A 17,538-nucleotide genomic window follows, 5' to 3' on the forward strand; every position below is an offset into this window, starting at 1 on the left:
TTCAGCGAAACAAACTAAGCCAAGCCCGGGCAGACAACAGCAGCGCCTTAAAGCAACGAGGATGGGCGGTGGGGAGGTATTTGCAAAAGCTTCCTCCCCCCCCCCCCCGCCCTTGCACGGCTTCCTGGCTTTTCGTCAAATCCACCCCCGCCCGCATCCCACGCCTCCCCTTCTCTCGCTTGCTGCAAAAATTTAACGGCGGCAGCAAGGATCTGCCAGACACAAAGGCAGGAAACATGCAGCCTGGAGCACCGCTGCAGCCGCCGCCTCCTCCTCCTCCCACGGCTAGTATTTCTATTCTCCCCCCCCCCCCGCCCCCGATCCAGGGCGTGTCTCCCCGCTCGCAAATGCTCTCTCTGGCGGCGGCGCCGTGCTTTCGCTCCTGCTTGGCTGCTGCAGAGGCGCTTCCCTCCAATGCCCTGCAGGGGGCGCGCGACTGAGCCAGAAAGCGCGAAGGAGGGGCGGGGGGGGGGAGAACGCCGGGTTCAAACCAATCAATCGAAGCGGGCAGGGAGGCGGGGGAAGCTGAGCGCGCGCGCGCCCAGTCGTTAGGCAGACGGGTTTAAAAAAAAGAAAAGTGGGGGGGCGGGGAAAGCGCGCGGCCTTCGGGGCGGGGCGGCGGAGGAGGACACACTCCACACTCCGGGCTCCTCCCCTCACGCGCCTCCGTGGCCAATCGCCGAGCGGGAAGGCGGCGCTCGAGGGCGGTGGGCGGAGCGTTGCGGGAGGTTTTAGCGGCGGGAAAGCGGGCGTCTCTTTATTCTCCCTCTCGCCCGCCAGACTCCGTCAGGGGCGCTGAGGCGAGGAGCTGCTCTGCCCGCCTCTCAGCGCCTGTGCGGAGAGCAGGCGGCCGAGAAATAAGAAACAGTCAAAGTATATATAAAGTGTGTGGCGAATGTAAAGCCACCCCCTTCGCAGGTTTCCCTGCGCCTGCTATTTTTATTCAGAACAACAGATAGGTACAGAGTATGCGGCGAATGTAAAGTCACCCCTCACAAATGATCGCATTTTAAGATTTTTAAAATTAAGATTTCTGGTTCTCTATCTTAGTCGTTGTTATTCAGAACAACAGATGTGTAAACAGTATGCGGCGAATGTAATGCCATCCCGCACAAATTGTTTCATTTTTTGTTTTGTTTTTAAATATATTTTCGTTATATATACACTGCCTCCCTATTTAAGACGCATTTAAGGAAGCTTCCCTTGGGGAAAAGCAAAGTATAAATATTTCTATATTAACATTTTTATTAATGTGTGTGTCTGTAATAATAATCACACCAGACACGCATACATGCTGTCTCCCAGTTCAATACATGATTGAAGGAAGCGTTACTCCCCTCATGAGGGGGAAGATAGTTTTTCTATTTTATATATTCCTATTTATTAGCTGCTGTTGTGCGCATCTGTAATAATTATAACAGACACATACATGCTGCTTCTATTTAGGACACATTTGAAGGAAGCGCTTCTCTCATGAGAGGGGGAAACAGGCTTTTATTTTATATACTATATTTATTAGCCACCATTATTATTATTATTATTATTATTAGTCATAACTGACATACTGTCTCCCAGTTCAGGACACATTTGAAGGAAGTTTTCCTCAGGAGGGGGGGAAAGAGAGACATTTCCATGTTACATATTCCTATATTTTAAGCCATCATTATTATTAATTATAATACATGCTGCTTCCCAATTCAGGACACATTTGAAGGAAGTTTTTCCTCCCCTCATGGAGTAGGATTCCTCTGGCCTTGTTTGCCTGAGGCAGTTGTGTCAGTTTGCCTCATGGGTGGGCCGGCTCTCCGAGGCCCCTTCTGGGAGCAGGTTTCTCAGTCTCCCAGTTCTTGATAGAAACAAGTTCTCTCTCAATCTTCTTGACAGAAAGAAGACCAAAGCTCTCAGAGGAGCATGAATGTTCTCAGAGGAGGCAACTAGGACCATTTCCAAGCACAAAATCCTGCCTTCCTTTCCCCTCCTCAGGGAAGCCTGGCATGGCGGCTATTTTGTCTCCCAGGCTTGTTTATTATCATTTGTGCTATTTTTCCATAAAAAGGGGTACCAGAACTCACCACGAACACCTCCCTTGTTCTCTTATAATGGCAACGTGCCCACCTGAGGGGTGCCAGAACTGAATTCCGGCAAGTGCCGGCTGGGGAAAAACAACAACCCCTGATTATTAAGATTATTATTGGTATGAAAATTTCTACACCGCCCTTCCCTGAAGGATCACAAGGCAGTTTACAATATAAAGACACAAAAATACATAACATAGGAATAAACAAAAACAATACCCTCCTCCCATTTAGAAGGCCATAGACTATTATTATTTGTTTCATGTATTGTATTTGCTTCTCGAAATTTGCAGGCTGTTTGATTGTAAAGATAATCTCTTGTGTGTATCCTCACAAGAGCCCTGTGAAGTAGGATAGGGCAATAGGGGACCTCCACCCCACCCTGTCTCAGGGAATGCATTTGAGAGAGGGGTGGGAGCAGGGCTGGTCCAATGCATTTTGGCACTCGAGGCAAACCACAAAATGGTGCCCTCCCCAGCCAGAAGGGAACAAGGGTGGGAGAAGACCAGGACTGCCTCCTATTCACCAAGAGGCTGCTGTAGAGGCGGCATTGGTGGCGGTGGGGCTGCTGAGGAGGAGGTGGATCCGACCTCTGAGGAGTGCATGGATTGGCAGCAGCAGTGTGTGATGCATTCCTTGGAGGCCAGATCTGCTGCCCTGTGGATCCTGCCGCCTGAGGCATTCGCCTCACCTTGCCTCATGTGTGGGCCGGCCCTGGGTGGGAGGGAAATGCAGGCCAGACAGAGAACAATATGAAAGCTGGGTAAAGCTTACAGGGAAGAGGAGGAGTGATGGGTGGGATGAAGAATAATGATACATTTCAGTGATAATTTTATTGTATGATCTTTTTTTTGTAAACTGCTTTGAGGTTTGCTGTTTTTTCTACAAAGAGTATATGAATTTTATTAAATAGATAACTAAGGGTGGATTTCAGGGGTGGAGAGTGATGGACGGAAAAGTTAAGTGTGAGGACTGCAGGGGTGAGAGAAACAGAAACTGGGGGTTGAAACAATACACTTGAAAGTGAGACCCATTTGGGGTCCGGTTTCTATGGGTCTAATCCAGACGCCCATCTATGGGTCTAGTCCGTGGGGTTTGCTTTTGAGTGAAGCTGCTTAGGACTGCACTGTAGACAAAAGGGGCTGAAAAGGTTATTGGGGAGTGGGTGTTTCACATACCACACACACTGAAATCAATGGACCTGGGAGCAGATCTCACTCAATATTGGGGGGGGGGGGCAGAGAAGAGATGTGTAGACTAAAAAACCCTACACCAAGCCTGCTTGCTCAGCAGCAAGCAAGCCCCCTTTCAGATTCCTGGGGCTTGCACGCAGGTCAAGCATGTGCTTAGGATCGCTGCCTTGGCCGAAGTGGGACGTAGCAACCCATGTGCACAAATCTTTCCCCCCCCCCCCGGCTCGTTTCGGTGCCCCACCTGATATTTGTGCAACTCTCCCCCCCCCCCCGGGCAAGTCCCGGAAAGAAAGAAGCGTTGCAGGCAGTCCCGAAAGGGTTAAGCATCCATCTCGTGGCGATGGTCCCAGTTGGGAACGGGATGCATCTTCGAGGCACTTTTGAAGCCGGGTCTGCTGGCGCTGGGGGTGTCGCGGTGTCGCCTTCCGTCCTCCCTCTCTGAACGGCTCTCCTCTCCCTTCCTTGTGTTTACAGCTTCTGCGTAAGAGAGCGAGCGAGCACAGGAAGATCCCTCCGGGCTTGTGCGACGAGGGACGCCGGGGGTGGCCAGCCAAGCGGAGGATTTCACCTTGTTGCTGCTGCTGCGGCTGCTTCCGTGGGTCTCCTTCCCTGCTCGGCTGGGGGGGCTTCTGCCTTGGGCTGCCTCCGCAGTTGACCCAGAAGTGGGGCGGAGGAGGAGGAAGAGGAGAAGAAGGAGAAGGCAGCCTCCTTGGAGGTGAGCTGTTGCTTCCTCTCCCCGTCTCTCCCTCTCTCCCAGCAACCTCCTCCTGTCTCCTGCGAGGGAAACCTGATCAGATTTCCCCCACCTTCGCTGGAGAGTTCAAGAGAGAGACACCCCCCCTCCTCTCCCGCCTCCCCCTGGCGTGTAACTGGTTGCAAATCGAGCTGGAAAGAGCAGCGCAGCCAGGCGCGGGCTCAGTTTACCTGCTCGGCTGGGGATCTTACGAGCCTCCGCGACTGCTGTCCAAAGGGGGGGACACGCCGCGATTGCAACTCCGGAGAGGGATGGAGGGATGAAGGAAATCGGATGCGCAAGAACATCCCCGCGGCTCTGCAAGGAGGAGAAGGGAAGGTTCATCGGGACCCAGCCCGACCTGTCAGCGTGGGGCTTCCCCACTTTTTCCCTTTGACTGGAGCGGGGCTGGAGTGACTCTTTGAATCCCACGATCGCTTTTCCTCCCTGCCTCGCTCGGGATTGAAGGACTTGCCCGAGAATTTAGAACTTCAGGAGCGCAGGGTCTTTGCTCTGGAGAGGAGGAGGGGAGGAAGAAGAGGGACGGCGGCGCAGAAACCGTAGCCACGCTTCTTCAGCATCAGGGGGGCGGGCAGTTTCCGTCATCTTGGTGGCTATGGAAGGTGCTCTCTGGATTGTCTGCCGGTGCCTGGCGGAGCTGGACCGCTCTCTTCCTCCCGCCGTGCTCTGATGGCTTTTGCTTTTTGCTAGGGATGTGATGAAGAACCGCGATCTGTTGAGATATTGACGCCAGTAAACTTAATACACACACACACACTCTCTCTTTCTGTTTGTGTGTGTGGTGAAGGCATCGGAGGAGTCCAGAGGAACATGTGTTTTGCATTTCTGCCTGCTTGTTTTGGTGCAATCAGTTCCTCCACGAGACACATCGATTGGGGCGGCGATTGCAAGGCAGTCATGCACAGGGAATGCTTTCGCCTGGGGTTTCTATGCAAAGTGGGCGCCAGCCAGGGAGACCACGGCTCCTTCCCGGCGGGGGCTCGGGTCCCCCGAAAACTTCGGGATGGCCGCAGCGGGAGGCCCCCCCGCCAGAACATGGCCTCTCTGGGGGACGGAGTGAGCTTTGGTGGCGGGCCCTCCTCGGATCGTGTGGAGCAAATAGTGATCCGGAGAAGGGGGGCTGGGAACCTTGCTCCGCCGAGGAATAGGTGGCGAGATCGAGTGATGATAAAGTTAAACTTCTGTTTCTTCTTCTGCCGGGGATGGTGGGCGTTTCTCTTCCTTCAGCTCCACATGTTGCAAGCTCTGGCACAAGGTAAGGCTTGCTTTGAGACGCTTTGGGCTTCCTGGGATATTCTTGTCTCCCTCCCTTGCAAAAAAGGACGTCAGGCATCCCGCTGCTCTGGGGAACTGGAGTGATAGGTTAGGTATACAGCCCTGGCTTTCTGTTTTTCACACCAGAGACACAAGCCTCTCGTTGCAGCCTTTCCCTTCGACAATGGGTTTCGGATCACAAGGGCTGCCTCGACATAAACAGCCATAGGATGTGTCTTGGCATCTTTTCTCCCACGATATCCCTCCCCACTTCCCTCCACCCCACCATTGGTGTAATCCTATCTGAGCCTCTGCTAATCTTCACCCTTTAACTGTTTGGGGATGAATCTGCAATTCAATACTTCCAGGCAATGGAAGAGTTAACTTTGGATGAGTGTGTGTGTGTGTGTGCATATATGAAATACATTGAGCTAAGCTGTCAAGAGAAAGGAGGGCCCATAAATCTGCCAGCTAAGGCTAAATCAGGCGTGCTTTAAAAAAATAGAGAGAGAAAATGAATACAGTACCATTGTATGTTTGAGCGCTGTTCATTCAGGTTGCCAACAACATGGATTTAACACAGACAAACGGTGCGATTGATTCGTGTCTCCACATTTCCACATCAAGGACCTTTATAGTCGAACGATGGGGTCATATAGCAGAGGAAAGGAACAACAGGCTTCAGAGATCCAGTGCCAGGCACTTTGGATAGAATAATTGTCAGTGTGAGTGTGTGTGCCAGCGCGTGTGCATTTTAATAGCCAGATCTCTGCAAATTCCAAATGTTTCGACGGAGTGAAAAACATAATATATTGCAACGTGGGCTCCGCGTATTGCAGTTGGTTATGCAGAGTGACCTGATGAACAAGCGCTGCTTTCACTTTCGGCGCGTGTGCTGTTGGTGGTTGTTTGTCAAGCTGGGCTGGAGCGGTCTGTTGGGCACCCTGCTGGTCTCTCGTGGGGCTGAGTTAGTGAGAAGCATGTGGAAGTTACTCATGCCGGGGAAAGAGGGCGTTGGATCTGCCCAAGCATTTCCTTGCCATAAGCAGAGCGATTTCTTGGTTATATATCCCCCCCACCTCACACGCGGTGGTCCATTTTTTTCCTATGAGCTCCTTTACAGAAACAAAGAATGGAAACAAGGCAAAGGTTGAAGGTTGTTTTTTTCTTCCTGCTAGCAATTACGTGGCTGACCACGATGCTGCATGCCCCTTTGCAACCGAGAGAATTAATGAGAAGTAAATGGTGTTTGGGGTCCCCCCCCCCTCTGGTAATGAGAGTATTCCTCAAGCTTGACTTTAAGGCAGCCCAGAGAAGTTTTCAGAATATCTTTCCCTCGCCTCCTCCCAGTTTCTGGGGAGTTGTAGAATTACTTAGGGAGGAGCAGCTCGGCGTTCGCTCGAGCGGTAAGAGGAGGGGCTACGCAACTAAGCGTGTTCTTCCAGCCATGCCTTGTCAGCGTTTACTACTTCAGGATGAAGTTTTAATTCTGGTATAAAACGCTCCTTACTAATTGCCTCCAGCCGCATCAGGCTGCCTCTTCCGGCCCATTGTGTATGCTCCCAGTCCCTCCTTTTCCTGAACTGTTTGACAATCAGGGCCTGGAAATCTCTGCAGAATAGTGTTATGTTTATACCAAACCTCTTGTAATCTTTTAGCAAGTTAAACTACACGTTTCCTCCCCCTACTTTGTATACTTTTTCTTTTTGGCTAAATATAATTTTGACCTTTTTCAAGACAAATATTTGAACAGCTATTTAAATTGGATTTCCTGAAGTCTGCAGTGAAGCCAGTTTTACATGCATATGCCTCAATCAATTAAAGTGACCTTTTTAAGAAATATTGTTTTCTGTGGATGAATGGTGAAAGTAACCTTCATCTTGCTTCGGAAAGTATGTATATTTGTATGTCAGGTAATATCATAATGAAAGGTTTGTGACTGCATTTAGTGCAAATATTAAGACTGCATGCCTGTGGGCACTTAATTAGAAGTACTGTAAGCCCCATTGAACTTAAATGCTTGACCATGCCTAAGATCCAAAGGCATTATTGATCTTACAGAAGACATTCACATCTAACTTTTGAGGTCTTCTGTAGTTTTAAGAGAAGTGTATTTACTATTTCACTGTCATTTACAGTGTTCAGTTAGGAACGTTATGGACTGGAAAAATAAATTACTCATTGTGAAGAAAGTTAAGGCTGCTATTCATGACTTATGCATGTCTTCTTAGAAAGAAGTCCCACTGAGCTCTATGAGACTTACTCTCAGGGAAGTGTGTCTGAAACCCTGGGGAGCCACTGCCAGTCAGTGTAGACAAGCTAGTAAGTCCAACTTGGTATAAGCTGTTTCCTATGTCTTCTATGAACACTTTGGCAATGTTCAAGGTGTAATGCAATTAATAGCATCATTGCTCAGAAGTAAACCCCAGTTATAGAAGTGTGTGTATGATTGCTAGTAGAACAAAACTGACCTAAAAGCTCTAAGGAGTGGAGATTCAATTGTGTGCTACATTGTGACTGATGTTCAAATGACTCACTGAAGTATGAACACTTCACTGCAGGAAATAAGAAGAAAGTATCTGTGGCCTTGTTATGAAGGATGACTTCTGCAACCCTTTGAAAATTATATTGATTTATAGAGGAGTGCTTTCTTTTTTAGTGTGATGAACTTAACTTGAGGTTTAAATTGTAAGGGATGAAATTCCGCTGTCCTCTGCATTTATTTGTCTCTCATCATTTAAAACATTTTTTTATTAGAAATGCATATTTTAGAAAAGATTATATACTTTGATCAAAGCTTATCTTGAAAATGAGATGTCTGGAGTTTCTATTGATGCTTCACATTGATTGATTAGTTGGTCAGGACCATTTTGTGACTATTCCTTTGCATCAGATAAAAATAAGTGAAACAAAATGTAAAATCTTGCTATAAAATATGATTATTGTTAGTAGTGGAAATAATATAATGGCATGCTATAATATTGGTTCTAAGGTCAATAATTGAAAGTAAGTGGATAATTATGTACATTTAAGGTGGTTATATATTTTTCTCTTGGCCTGCCTCCCTCAGCCAGCTGTTCTTTGGCTACTGCCATTCCTAGACCAAACTTGCCACAGTAATACACACTCTGGTAACCTCATATCTCAATGACTGCGATACACTCTACATAGGGCTATATTTGAAGATGGTACAGAAACTGCAGCTGGTGCGGAATGCTGTTCAGGTGCTTAAGCATGAGTTTATATAACATCCATTCTGTGGGATCTGCACTGGCTGCCTGTATTTGTTACTAGGACAAGTTTAAGGCATCAGGGTTGTCTTACAAAACCCCAAATTACCTGGAACCCAGGTACTCATTGGAGTGCTTTTCCCTTTACCTAGACCTTTGGATATAGTGAAGTGTAACGATCACTGTGACTGTGTTTTATGTGCTTCCTGTTGCCATATCATTTTTACTGAGATTATATTGTGAATAATGTACTGTGGTTTTAGGTGAATTATTGGTCACAAGATAGATAGATTGTGTGTGTGCGCGCTGGGCTTTGGGATATTCAGGTGAAGGGCAAAAGTATATTTAATAAATAAATATTGAGACCAGCCTAGATCCTGAGATTGGCAGAGGAGGCATTGGTTTTTGTCCCACTGGTGGGTGTGGCCTGCTATGCCATGACAAGAGACAGGCTTTTGTGTAGTGGTGCCCCTGGCTTTGAAACTTATTTAGGTGTTGCTTTCAACTGGTTGAGGTCTTTGTCTATTCCTTTGTTACTTTTACTGTAATCATTTATACTAATGTTTATTAGTATTTTATGGTTTGCTTTGTGATATTGTTTAAATACTCTTGAAACCTGCCCTGGGATTACTTTGCAGTGAAAGATGGTTTATATATATTGTTACATGATACAACAGATACTTCTACATATGAGTATGCTGCTGGTCTACAGAAAGAGGCTAAGATCTTTCAGTGCATGTATATACTCAGAGGGACTTTTGAATGTTTTTCCTTTCTTTGAGCATCAGAAACCCATGTCATGTTACAAACTACTTTTGAAACATCTCTCTGTTTCAAAAGCAGTTTGCTGCGCAATTGCTACATGGCAGCTGCTGTTTTTAAAAACTCATCTCCTGGGTGTGGAAACTAGTCCTGTGGTTCTTTGGGTCTTCATCTACCATAATCTGAATCTGATAACTCATGCTCTGTGCAATGGCAAGTGAAGTTAATCTATGTTAACTTCTTATCTATGTTAATTTCTCATTACTTGACATCAGAAAGGCGCTTTGAAATCAGTGGGAGAAAAACTTTTGTCAGAAACAATAAATAGTTATCACCATTGGAAACTAATATTTTGGCTCTCCACTATCAGAAGTCTTAATTTCCACATGTAATATATAGATTTACTATATAGTAAATAAATGAAATAATAATAATAATAATATGTAACAGCCCTTTCCTATTAGTGAGTGTGATTTCAGTTATCCATTGGGTAACGCTTCTCTCAACATTTTGAACTTGCCTTTCCCTTCTGAACTTACCCTACCTCTTGGTTTCCTTGCTTAACACCAATCTTTTGTTTCACAAGCAAATGGGTGGTGATTTTCTTACAAAGTTGTATGTAGCCTGCTGCAGCATGCAAGGATGTATGGAATGGGATTCTGATTCAACACTGACATTAGAAGCTGACCAAGGCAGCTGACCCCTCCCTAAAACCACACACAAAGAACTATCAAGAGAATTAAGCAGCAACCCTTTCTGTGTTTTCCTCTTCCTGAAAATGTATTTTCAAGATAAGTGAAACTGAAGGGCATTCAAAATGAAGGTCATTTCACACACTACAATAGAAAAAGTTACAGTGAAACAAGCAATAATGTGACAACAGTAATAAAACGTATAGTAGTCAAAACATCTAGGAGGGCACAGAAGCCTGATTTAAAAGAAAGGTTTAACTGGCTGTCTAAATGAAAGCAATGAAGGAGGCATACATATTTCTTAGGTGGTGGGGGCCATTACAGAAGAGGCCCTTTTGCATGTTGTCTGCCACTTACAAATTCCTGAAGAGACAGTGAGAAGGGTCTCTGTGGAAAGTCTCAGTAGAATAACCAGTGCCCAGATTTTTTTGGGGGGGACACCTGGCCCCCCTCAGCTACTATATTCAAGAGGCAACAAGGCAGATACCATTTATTTGATGGGATTCAGGAGGTTGGACATGTGGATTTAACCTACCTCCCTATCCCCATTAGTTCAAGCACTGCTTTTAGCTTAAAACATGACATTACATAACATAATACGGTAGATATTTGTTTCATACAGATATCACAAGTTCAGAATCTCCAGCAGCTGTAGAAAGCAAAAGATCAGTTCTACCTCTTGACAAGATGCCAGTGTATGGTATAGCATTAGGTCACTAGAGGAAAACTCTTCTAAGACTATTCTGCCATTATTGCTCCTCCATAAGAAGACTGAAGAGCCTAAAGGCAGGTTCAAGTTTGCCTTTATGGAAAAACTTACCAGGTACCAAGGCTTTGAACCAAACATGTTGAAATCTGCCTCTTATGGAAATCTTAATCAAAATGCAAAAAAGGAGAGAAGTTGAAAATGAGAACTTATTGTTTAGGATTCACTACTGTCACTTAAAGGATTAATGGATCTAGGTATATATGTTTATTTTGAATTCAAAAGTAACAGTACAGTAAATATTTTGTTAAAGGTAAAGGTAAAGGGACCCCTGACTATTAAGTCCAGTCGTGACCGACTCTGGGGTTGCGGTGCTCATCTCACTTTATTGGCCGAGGGAGCCGGCATACAGCTTCTGGGTCATGTGGCCAGCATGACTAAGCCGCTTCTGGCGAACCAGAGCAGCGCACGGAAATGCCGTTTACCTTCCCGCCAGAGCGGTACCTATTTATCTACTTGCACTTTGACGTGCTTTCGAACTGCTAGGTTGGCAGGAGCAGGGACCGAGCAATGGGAGCTCACCCCATCACGGGGATTTGAACCGCCAACATTCTGATCAGCAAGTCCTAGGCTCTGTGGTTTAACCCACAGCGCCACCTGCGTTAAAAGGTCACAAATAAGTGTTCAAGTCTTTGTGTTAATTAAATCTCTTCATAAGGCAGTATGTTATGCAAATCAATACTTTTTCAGGAGTGGGAGAGAAAGGGCTGTTGCAAGACAAGATGAAAATTGAAGTCTGTAGCTTGTGATTGTTCTAAAATGGAACAGAGGAAGGCATCACACAGGTTAGATTGTGCCTGGTTCAAAAAGATCGCAGACTGCAACAGAGACTACAACGGTATATGCTTGTTTTCTGTTTGAAAAATATAAAAGCCAGTAGCCATTCATTTATGCATCTAACAAAAATCAGAATGCATTAATGTTGCCATTGTGAAGCAGGTAGCATGGTAGTCTTTATAGTATCAGAACTGGAGATCAATGTAGCTGGTGTGCATTTTTTGACCAAAATGGTTAATTATTTCATGGAGATGTTTACTTGTATATAACCTGATAGGTATGTTGGGACAAAAGGTAGGGATTCACAATAGCTTGCATAAACAGCTGCCCTGGACACAGAATTGACCTGCACCTCCATGGACAGCTGTGAGTCCAGAATGATTCCCAGGCTGCGCAGCTGGTCCTTCAGAGGCGCAGTTACCCCATTCAGAACCAGGGAGTCCTCCACACATGCCCACCTCCTATCCCCCCAAAACAGTACTTCTGTCTTGTCAGGATTCAACCTCAATCTGTTAGCCACCATCCATCCTCCAACCGCCTCCAGACACTCACACATGACCTTCACCGCCTTCACTGGTTCTGATTTGAAAGAGAGGTAGAGCTGGGTATCATCTGCATAGTGATGAACAACCAGCCCAAACCCCCTGATGATTTCTCCCAGTGGCTGCATGTAGATGTTGAAAGCATGGGGGAGAGGACAGAACCTTGAGGCACCCCACGTGAGAGCCCAGGGGTCTGAATACTCATCCCCCCCCCACTTTCTGAACACGGCCCAGGAGGAAGGAGCGGAACCACTGTACAGTATAACAGTGCCCCCAGCTCCCTCCCAGCCCCTCTAGACGGTCCAGAAGGATGTTATGGTTGATGGTGTCAAAAGCCGCTGAGAGATCCAACGGAACTAGGAAACAGCTTTCACCTTTGTCCCTAGTCCGCTGGAGATCATCAACCAGTGTGACCAAGGCAGTTTCAGTCCCATGATAAGGCCTGAATCCTGCCTGGAAGGGATCCAAATGGACCGCTTCTTCCAGGCATGCCTGGAATTGTTCAACAACCACTCGCTCAATCACCTTGCCCAAGAATGGAAGCTTTGAGACTGGGCAATAGTTGGCCATACTGGCCGCATCTAAAGATGTTTTTTTAAGAAGCGGTTTGATAACCGCCTCTTTCAGCGGGTCTGGGAAGGCTCCCTCACAAACAGAAGCATTCACCACCCCGTGAAGCCCATCACCCAGCCCTTCCCAGCTAGCTTTTATAAGCCAGGATGGGCAAGGATCAAGGAGACAGTTGGTTGGTTTCACTTGTCCAAGCAGCCTGTCCACATCCTTGGAGGTAACAGATTGGAACTGATCCCACACAACTTGACTAGACAGGACTTTAGCACTCTTCCACCCCGGCCCTGCTCCCATGGTGGAGTCTACCTCTTCCCAAATCTGAGCGACTTTATCTGCAAAAATTCCAACTAAACATTAGGAATAACTTTCTGACAGTAAGAGCTGTTTGACAGTGGAACAGAATCCCTTGGGAGGTTGTGGACTCTCCCTCACTTGAGATTTTAAAGCAGATGTTGGATGGCCACCTGTCATGGATACTTTAGTTGAGAATACTGCCTTGTAGGGGGTTGGGCTGGATTACCCTAGGGGTCCCTTCCAACTCTATGATTCTGTGATTCTAACAAAGGTGCCAGGCAAGCCTCCTTGGGGAAAGCATTCCACAAAGTGGGGAGTCACTGCATAAAAGGCCTCTTCTCATGTTGCCACCCTCTGGACCTCTTGTGGAGGAGGCACACAAATAAGGTCCTCAGATTATGATTGCAGGGCCTGGATTGGTTCATATGGGGAGAGACAGTTCTTAAGGTAATGCAGTCCTGAGCTGTTTAAGGCTTTATTGGTCAAAGCCAGCACTTAGCATTCAGACTGATAAGGCCATAGTTGGTAATTTTATAGTCTGAGCTGTCCCAAACTTTTTTCCTAGGATTATTCAAGATATGAAATGTTATACACTTACTATGTGGAATGTAATGGAATGACTTCTGTACTGCTGTGGAATACATAGTTTTAGGCCTTAATTTGATAGCGAGATTCTCATGAGTACAGGCCTCTTGCTCTGAACAGAAGGCATACTGTTGTGAAAGACACTGCAAAATTACAGATAGGTTTAGTCATTTGGTGTGTATAAAAAAACCTTACTAGAGTGGTAGATGTAATATACTAATATATTACAATGCATTTTGAACTATCTTTGAAAGGAAATAATAAATTTGCCACTTTTTTAAATGCAGTGAGAATTGTTAGCAGCAAAGAAATACGTTAAGTATTAAAAGGCAACCTAGAAATATCATTTTCTTTGGCACTTACAGCAATAGCTGGTTGATTTTTTTAGGGAGATAAAACCCTTGTGCATAGCTTTAAGCATTTTTTAATGAGAAATAGTACCTTAATATTTAAAGAAAGAGAACTTGTCTGGTTTTCTTAGGTTAAAAGAGATGATAGTGTAATTTTTTATGCCACTTGATCAAATCTATAATTTAAAATTGTATAAGGAGCTGAATGCTTATTTAAAGTGGCACTAATGTCCATTATACTTTGCTAGAATAGGAAAATGGATGCTAGAGGAACATGTTTTTTATGGGACAAAGGGGCTTTTAAGACATGGAATTTATGACCTGGCGGGAATAGCAAATGTGTTAATTTCAACAATTATTCCATAGAAAATAGAAGCTGCATTTGACATATATAGGATGAAGAACTTTGAAATGATGTGAAATTTACAAATAAACTCAAACTTGCTATCCTATAAAAGTCAGACAAGTATGTGTGTGAGATGTCAGTTACTGCACAGCAGAAACAAACAGAATAAGCTTTATATTGTCAGATGCGATATCAGTTTTAAAATAGGGTTAAAGTCATTAAAAGAGAATATATTTTTAGCATTTATTTGTGGTCCTTCCCAGTCTATACTGTTTCATCAGTGAGGCATATTGGATGGCTACTTACAGAACTGGAAAATACATATTAACAAGTTGCCATTGACTCTTGGAATAGTCTAGTTGAGTCAATTTAGACCCAGCCCTGAGATGACTTTTAACACATAAGAAATGCAACCTCACTCACTCCGACCATGGGAAACTGGATTTAGAGAGGTGCTTGTGTACTTGCGCTGCTGACAATAGCCCAAGGACCACTGGTGCCTTTCTTCCTTGCTGCACAAGCAGCATGCTGGAGAGTAGATGGAAGGGAGAAATCATATATCCCCGCCCCCACACCTGGATGTTCAAAGTGTTGGTAACAGTAAAAGTGTGGATATTCTCTAAAGCAAAAACCCAGTGTGCTGGAACTGTGGGCTCCTATGGAGATAATTTACTCATCTCCTTATCATGGCATTTTCCGGACTTGATAAAGCAGATCAGAATGACTGTTCCATTTTTGCGACTCAGGCTACTCTAGTAATTTTAAACTGACCCTTGTACTTATCTGTAACTTAAAAGGTTACACATCCCCTAAGCAATGATTTATATATACATAAAGAGTTCTTGGGACTGGTCAGTTGCATTCATTCCTAAGGGGATTGTCTAGCCTAACACATGCAGACTAGATTACTGCGGTGTGTTCTACACAGGGCTATATTAGAAAAGTCTTTGGAAACTTCCATTAGTTCAGAATGTTGCAGCAAGGATATTAGTGAATGGCTAACCATCCTGTAAGGGACGTGGGTGGCGCTGTGGGTTAAACCACAGAGCCTAGGACTTGGCGATCGGAAGGTTGGCAGTTCGAATCCCCACAACGGGGTGAGCTCCCGTTGCTCGGTCCCTGCTCCTGCCAACCTAGCAGTTCGAAAGCACGTCAAAGTGCAAGTAGATCAATAGGTTCCGCTCCGGCGGGAAGGTAAACGGCATTTCCGTGCGCTGCTCTGGTTCGCCAGAAGCGGCTTAGTCATGCTGGCCATATGACCCGGAAGCTGTACGCCGGCTCCCTCGGCCAATAAAGCGAGATGAGCACCGCAACCCCAGAGTCAGTCACGACTGGACCTAATAGTCAGGGGTCCCTTTACCTTTTAACCATCCTGTAACATTTGCAGTGGTTAGTATTATGTTTCTGAACACAGTTCAAAGTTTTGGTGATTTCCAGTAAAACCCTAAACGGCTTGGTTCCAAGTGTCTTCCCTGTATGCTAGCCTGCCTGTTCTTTTAAAGGCCATTCTGTGTTCCACCTGGAGTGAAAGCATGAATGAGAGGGATAAGAATAGGGCTTTCTTAGTGGCTGCACCAGTATTGTGGAATAGCTTGATATTGAGAGGGTGAACACATATGTTAGTTAAGGGAACAGTAATAATTTTGGAGCCTTTACTTTAAACAGATATTTGATTTGTGATAGCTTTATACAATCTGAAACGTTGTAGTTGTTAATACTTAGAAACCATGCGATATTTATCATCCTGCAATGCATGCAGTGTTCATGTTATGCTTTAATGCTGCTACCAACCTACTCTACCAAAGGAGTTATTTGTTTTTGTTTTTTTACCCTTTCCCACCTATAACATGGAGATAGGCATCTTACTCTATTTAAGTTCCATAGTGTCTGAACAATGGCACCCTGATCTTAATCTCACTTTGTATACAAGTAATAAAAGTGGACTCTGAAATACACATAATATGAGTACTAGTGGCATAGATAAAGGTCAGCCATTTTGATAACTGTATAAAAATATGAGCTAATGTGATATGATGTGCTACATCAATAACATAGGCACCTTTTGAAGTTTCTGCATAATAGAAATAATGCAACTCTGCAGATTATACACGTGGCCTGGATTTTATTAAACAAAGAATTGGCTTGGAAGAAATGTGAACTTAACTTGATATTAAGGAGTTGTTCTTTTCCTGGACAGCATTATGTGATTACAGTATGTTTCTTAAAACAGTTATTATTGTTTCTGACAGCTATGTCCCCACCCCCACCCTAAGCTCTGGCCTTAGGCAAATCTGAATAACCTACAAGGCAAAGCACACAATTTTTGGTGTGACCAAATGGGGTGAATATTGTTAGCAGACCTCTAAGAGTATGTTAATGGGTTTTAGAAAGACAGCCAACACAGCATTGTTATGTTCATAATGGTTTGAGCAAAACTGAACAATTCTCTTCAAATTATTAAAATATAACAGATTGTTCTTCATGGTTCTAGTTCAGAATATTGTGGCTTTGACAACAAACCATTTTAATACTCTGTATAAGTGCTGCCAACCCATCTGTTAACCGAAGAGACATACAGTATTTGGTGTTTATCCTAGTGTGCATGAACAACTCCTCTCTTAAATTCTGTGGCAAAAGTTTCCAACAGGACAGAGGTAGTCATCATGGTGCCAAGAGATGCTGTTGGACCACAAGTTCCATCTGCCCCAACCAAGATAGATAATTCTCAGAGATAATGGGAATTGTAGTCCAACAGCATCTGGAAAGCCTCACAGCAGCTACTATAGAATGTGCCTAGAGGTAAACCATTCTAGAGTGTTCCATGCATCTGATGATACTTGCTGCTAAAAAGGTGCCACAGATTCCCCATCCAATAAGGCATGGAGGAAAGGGAAGATTTTGGAATATATGTCCTTATCTGCTGGTTTTAATAGTTATCATATATGGAGGTGGTTCCAGCTCTCTATTCTATTATTCTCCATTCTGTGAAGTGATTGTCTAATTAACTCAATTCATCCGTTTGTGATTCTGATGGTCTACTGGGTTTTAACAGTGGTTGTCCATGCACTAATATATATTGGCAGGATCTTTCCCCTATCTATTTACCGTAGGTTCTGGCAATACAGGTAGCCAGGTTCAAGATAGAATTAGTTCCATCTAGAGGCGGAGCTAGCTGCTCCGGCACCTGGAGCGGCGCACATGCTGTGCACCCACGGGGGCGGGCCTAGCTGCTTGGAGGGGAGGGGCTATCCACCCACGGCGAGCATCCCAGGGGGGTGGCACGGTGATGTCACCCCCTCAGGGATGACACCCAGGGTGGACCACACCCACCACACCCCCTTCCTCTGC

The 17,538-nt window shown here is 45.2% G+C and overlaps 1 protein-coding gene across 7 annotated transcripts in view; it reads left to right on the forward strand.

The window, feature by feature from the left end:
* Positions 1-772: 772 nt before the first annotated feature.
* SDK1 (sidekick cell adhesion molecule 1) overlaps positions 773-17,538 on the forward strand; it is a 575,941-nt gene continuing 559,175 nt past the window's right edge. For 6 of the 7 annotated variants that reach the window (XM_083585530.1, XM_083585534.1, XM_083585535.1 and 3 more), the window contains exons 1-2: positions 773-886; positions 3,743-5,277. In XM_083585530.1, coding sequence (XP_083441656.1) covers positions 4,833-5,277 — 445 coding nt within the window. In that variant the 5' untranslated portion in view covers positions 773-886; positions 3,743-4,832. Of the gene's footprint in view, positions 887-942; positions 1,075-3,742; positions 5,278-17,538 lie in introns of those variants that run through there. The other variant, XM_083585531.1, reaches the window with a different exon arrangement.

Source organism: Podarcis filfolensis (genome assembly GCF_964270895.1).
Source record: "Podarcis filfolensis genome assembly, chromosome: 14".
In the NCBI taxonomy this organism is placed as follows: Eukaryota; Metazoa; Chordata; class Lepidosauria; order Squamata; family Lacertidae; genus Podarcis; species Podarcis filfolensis.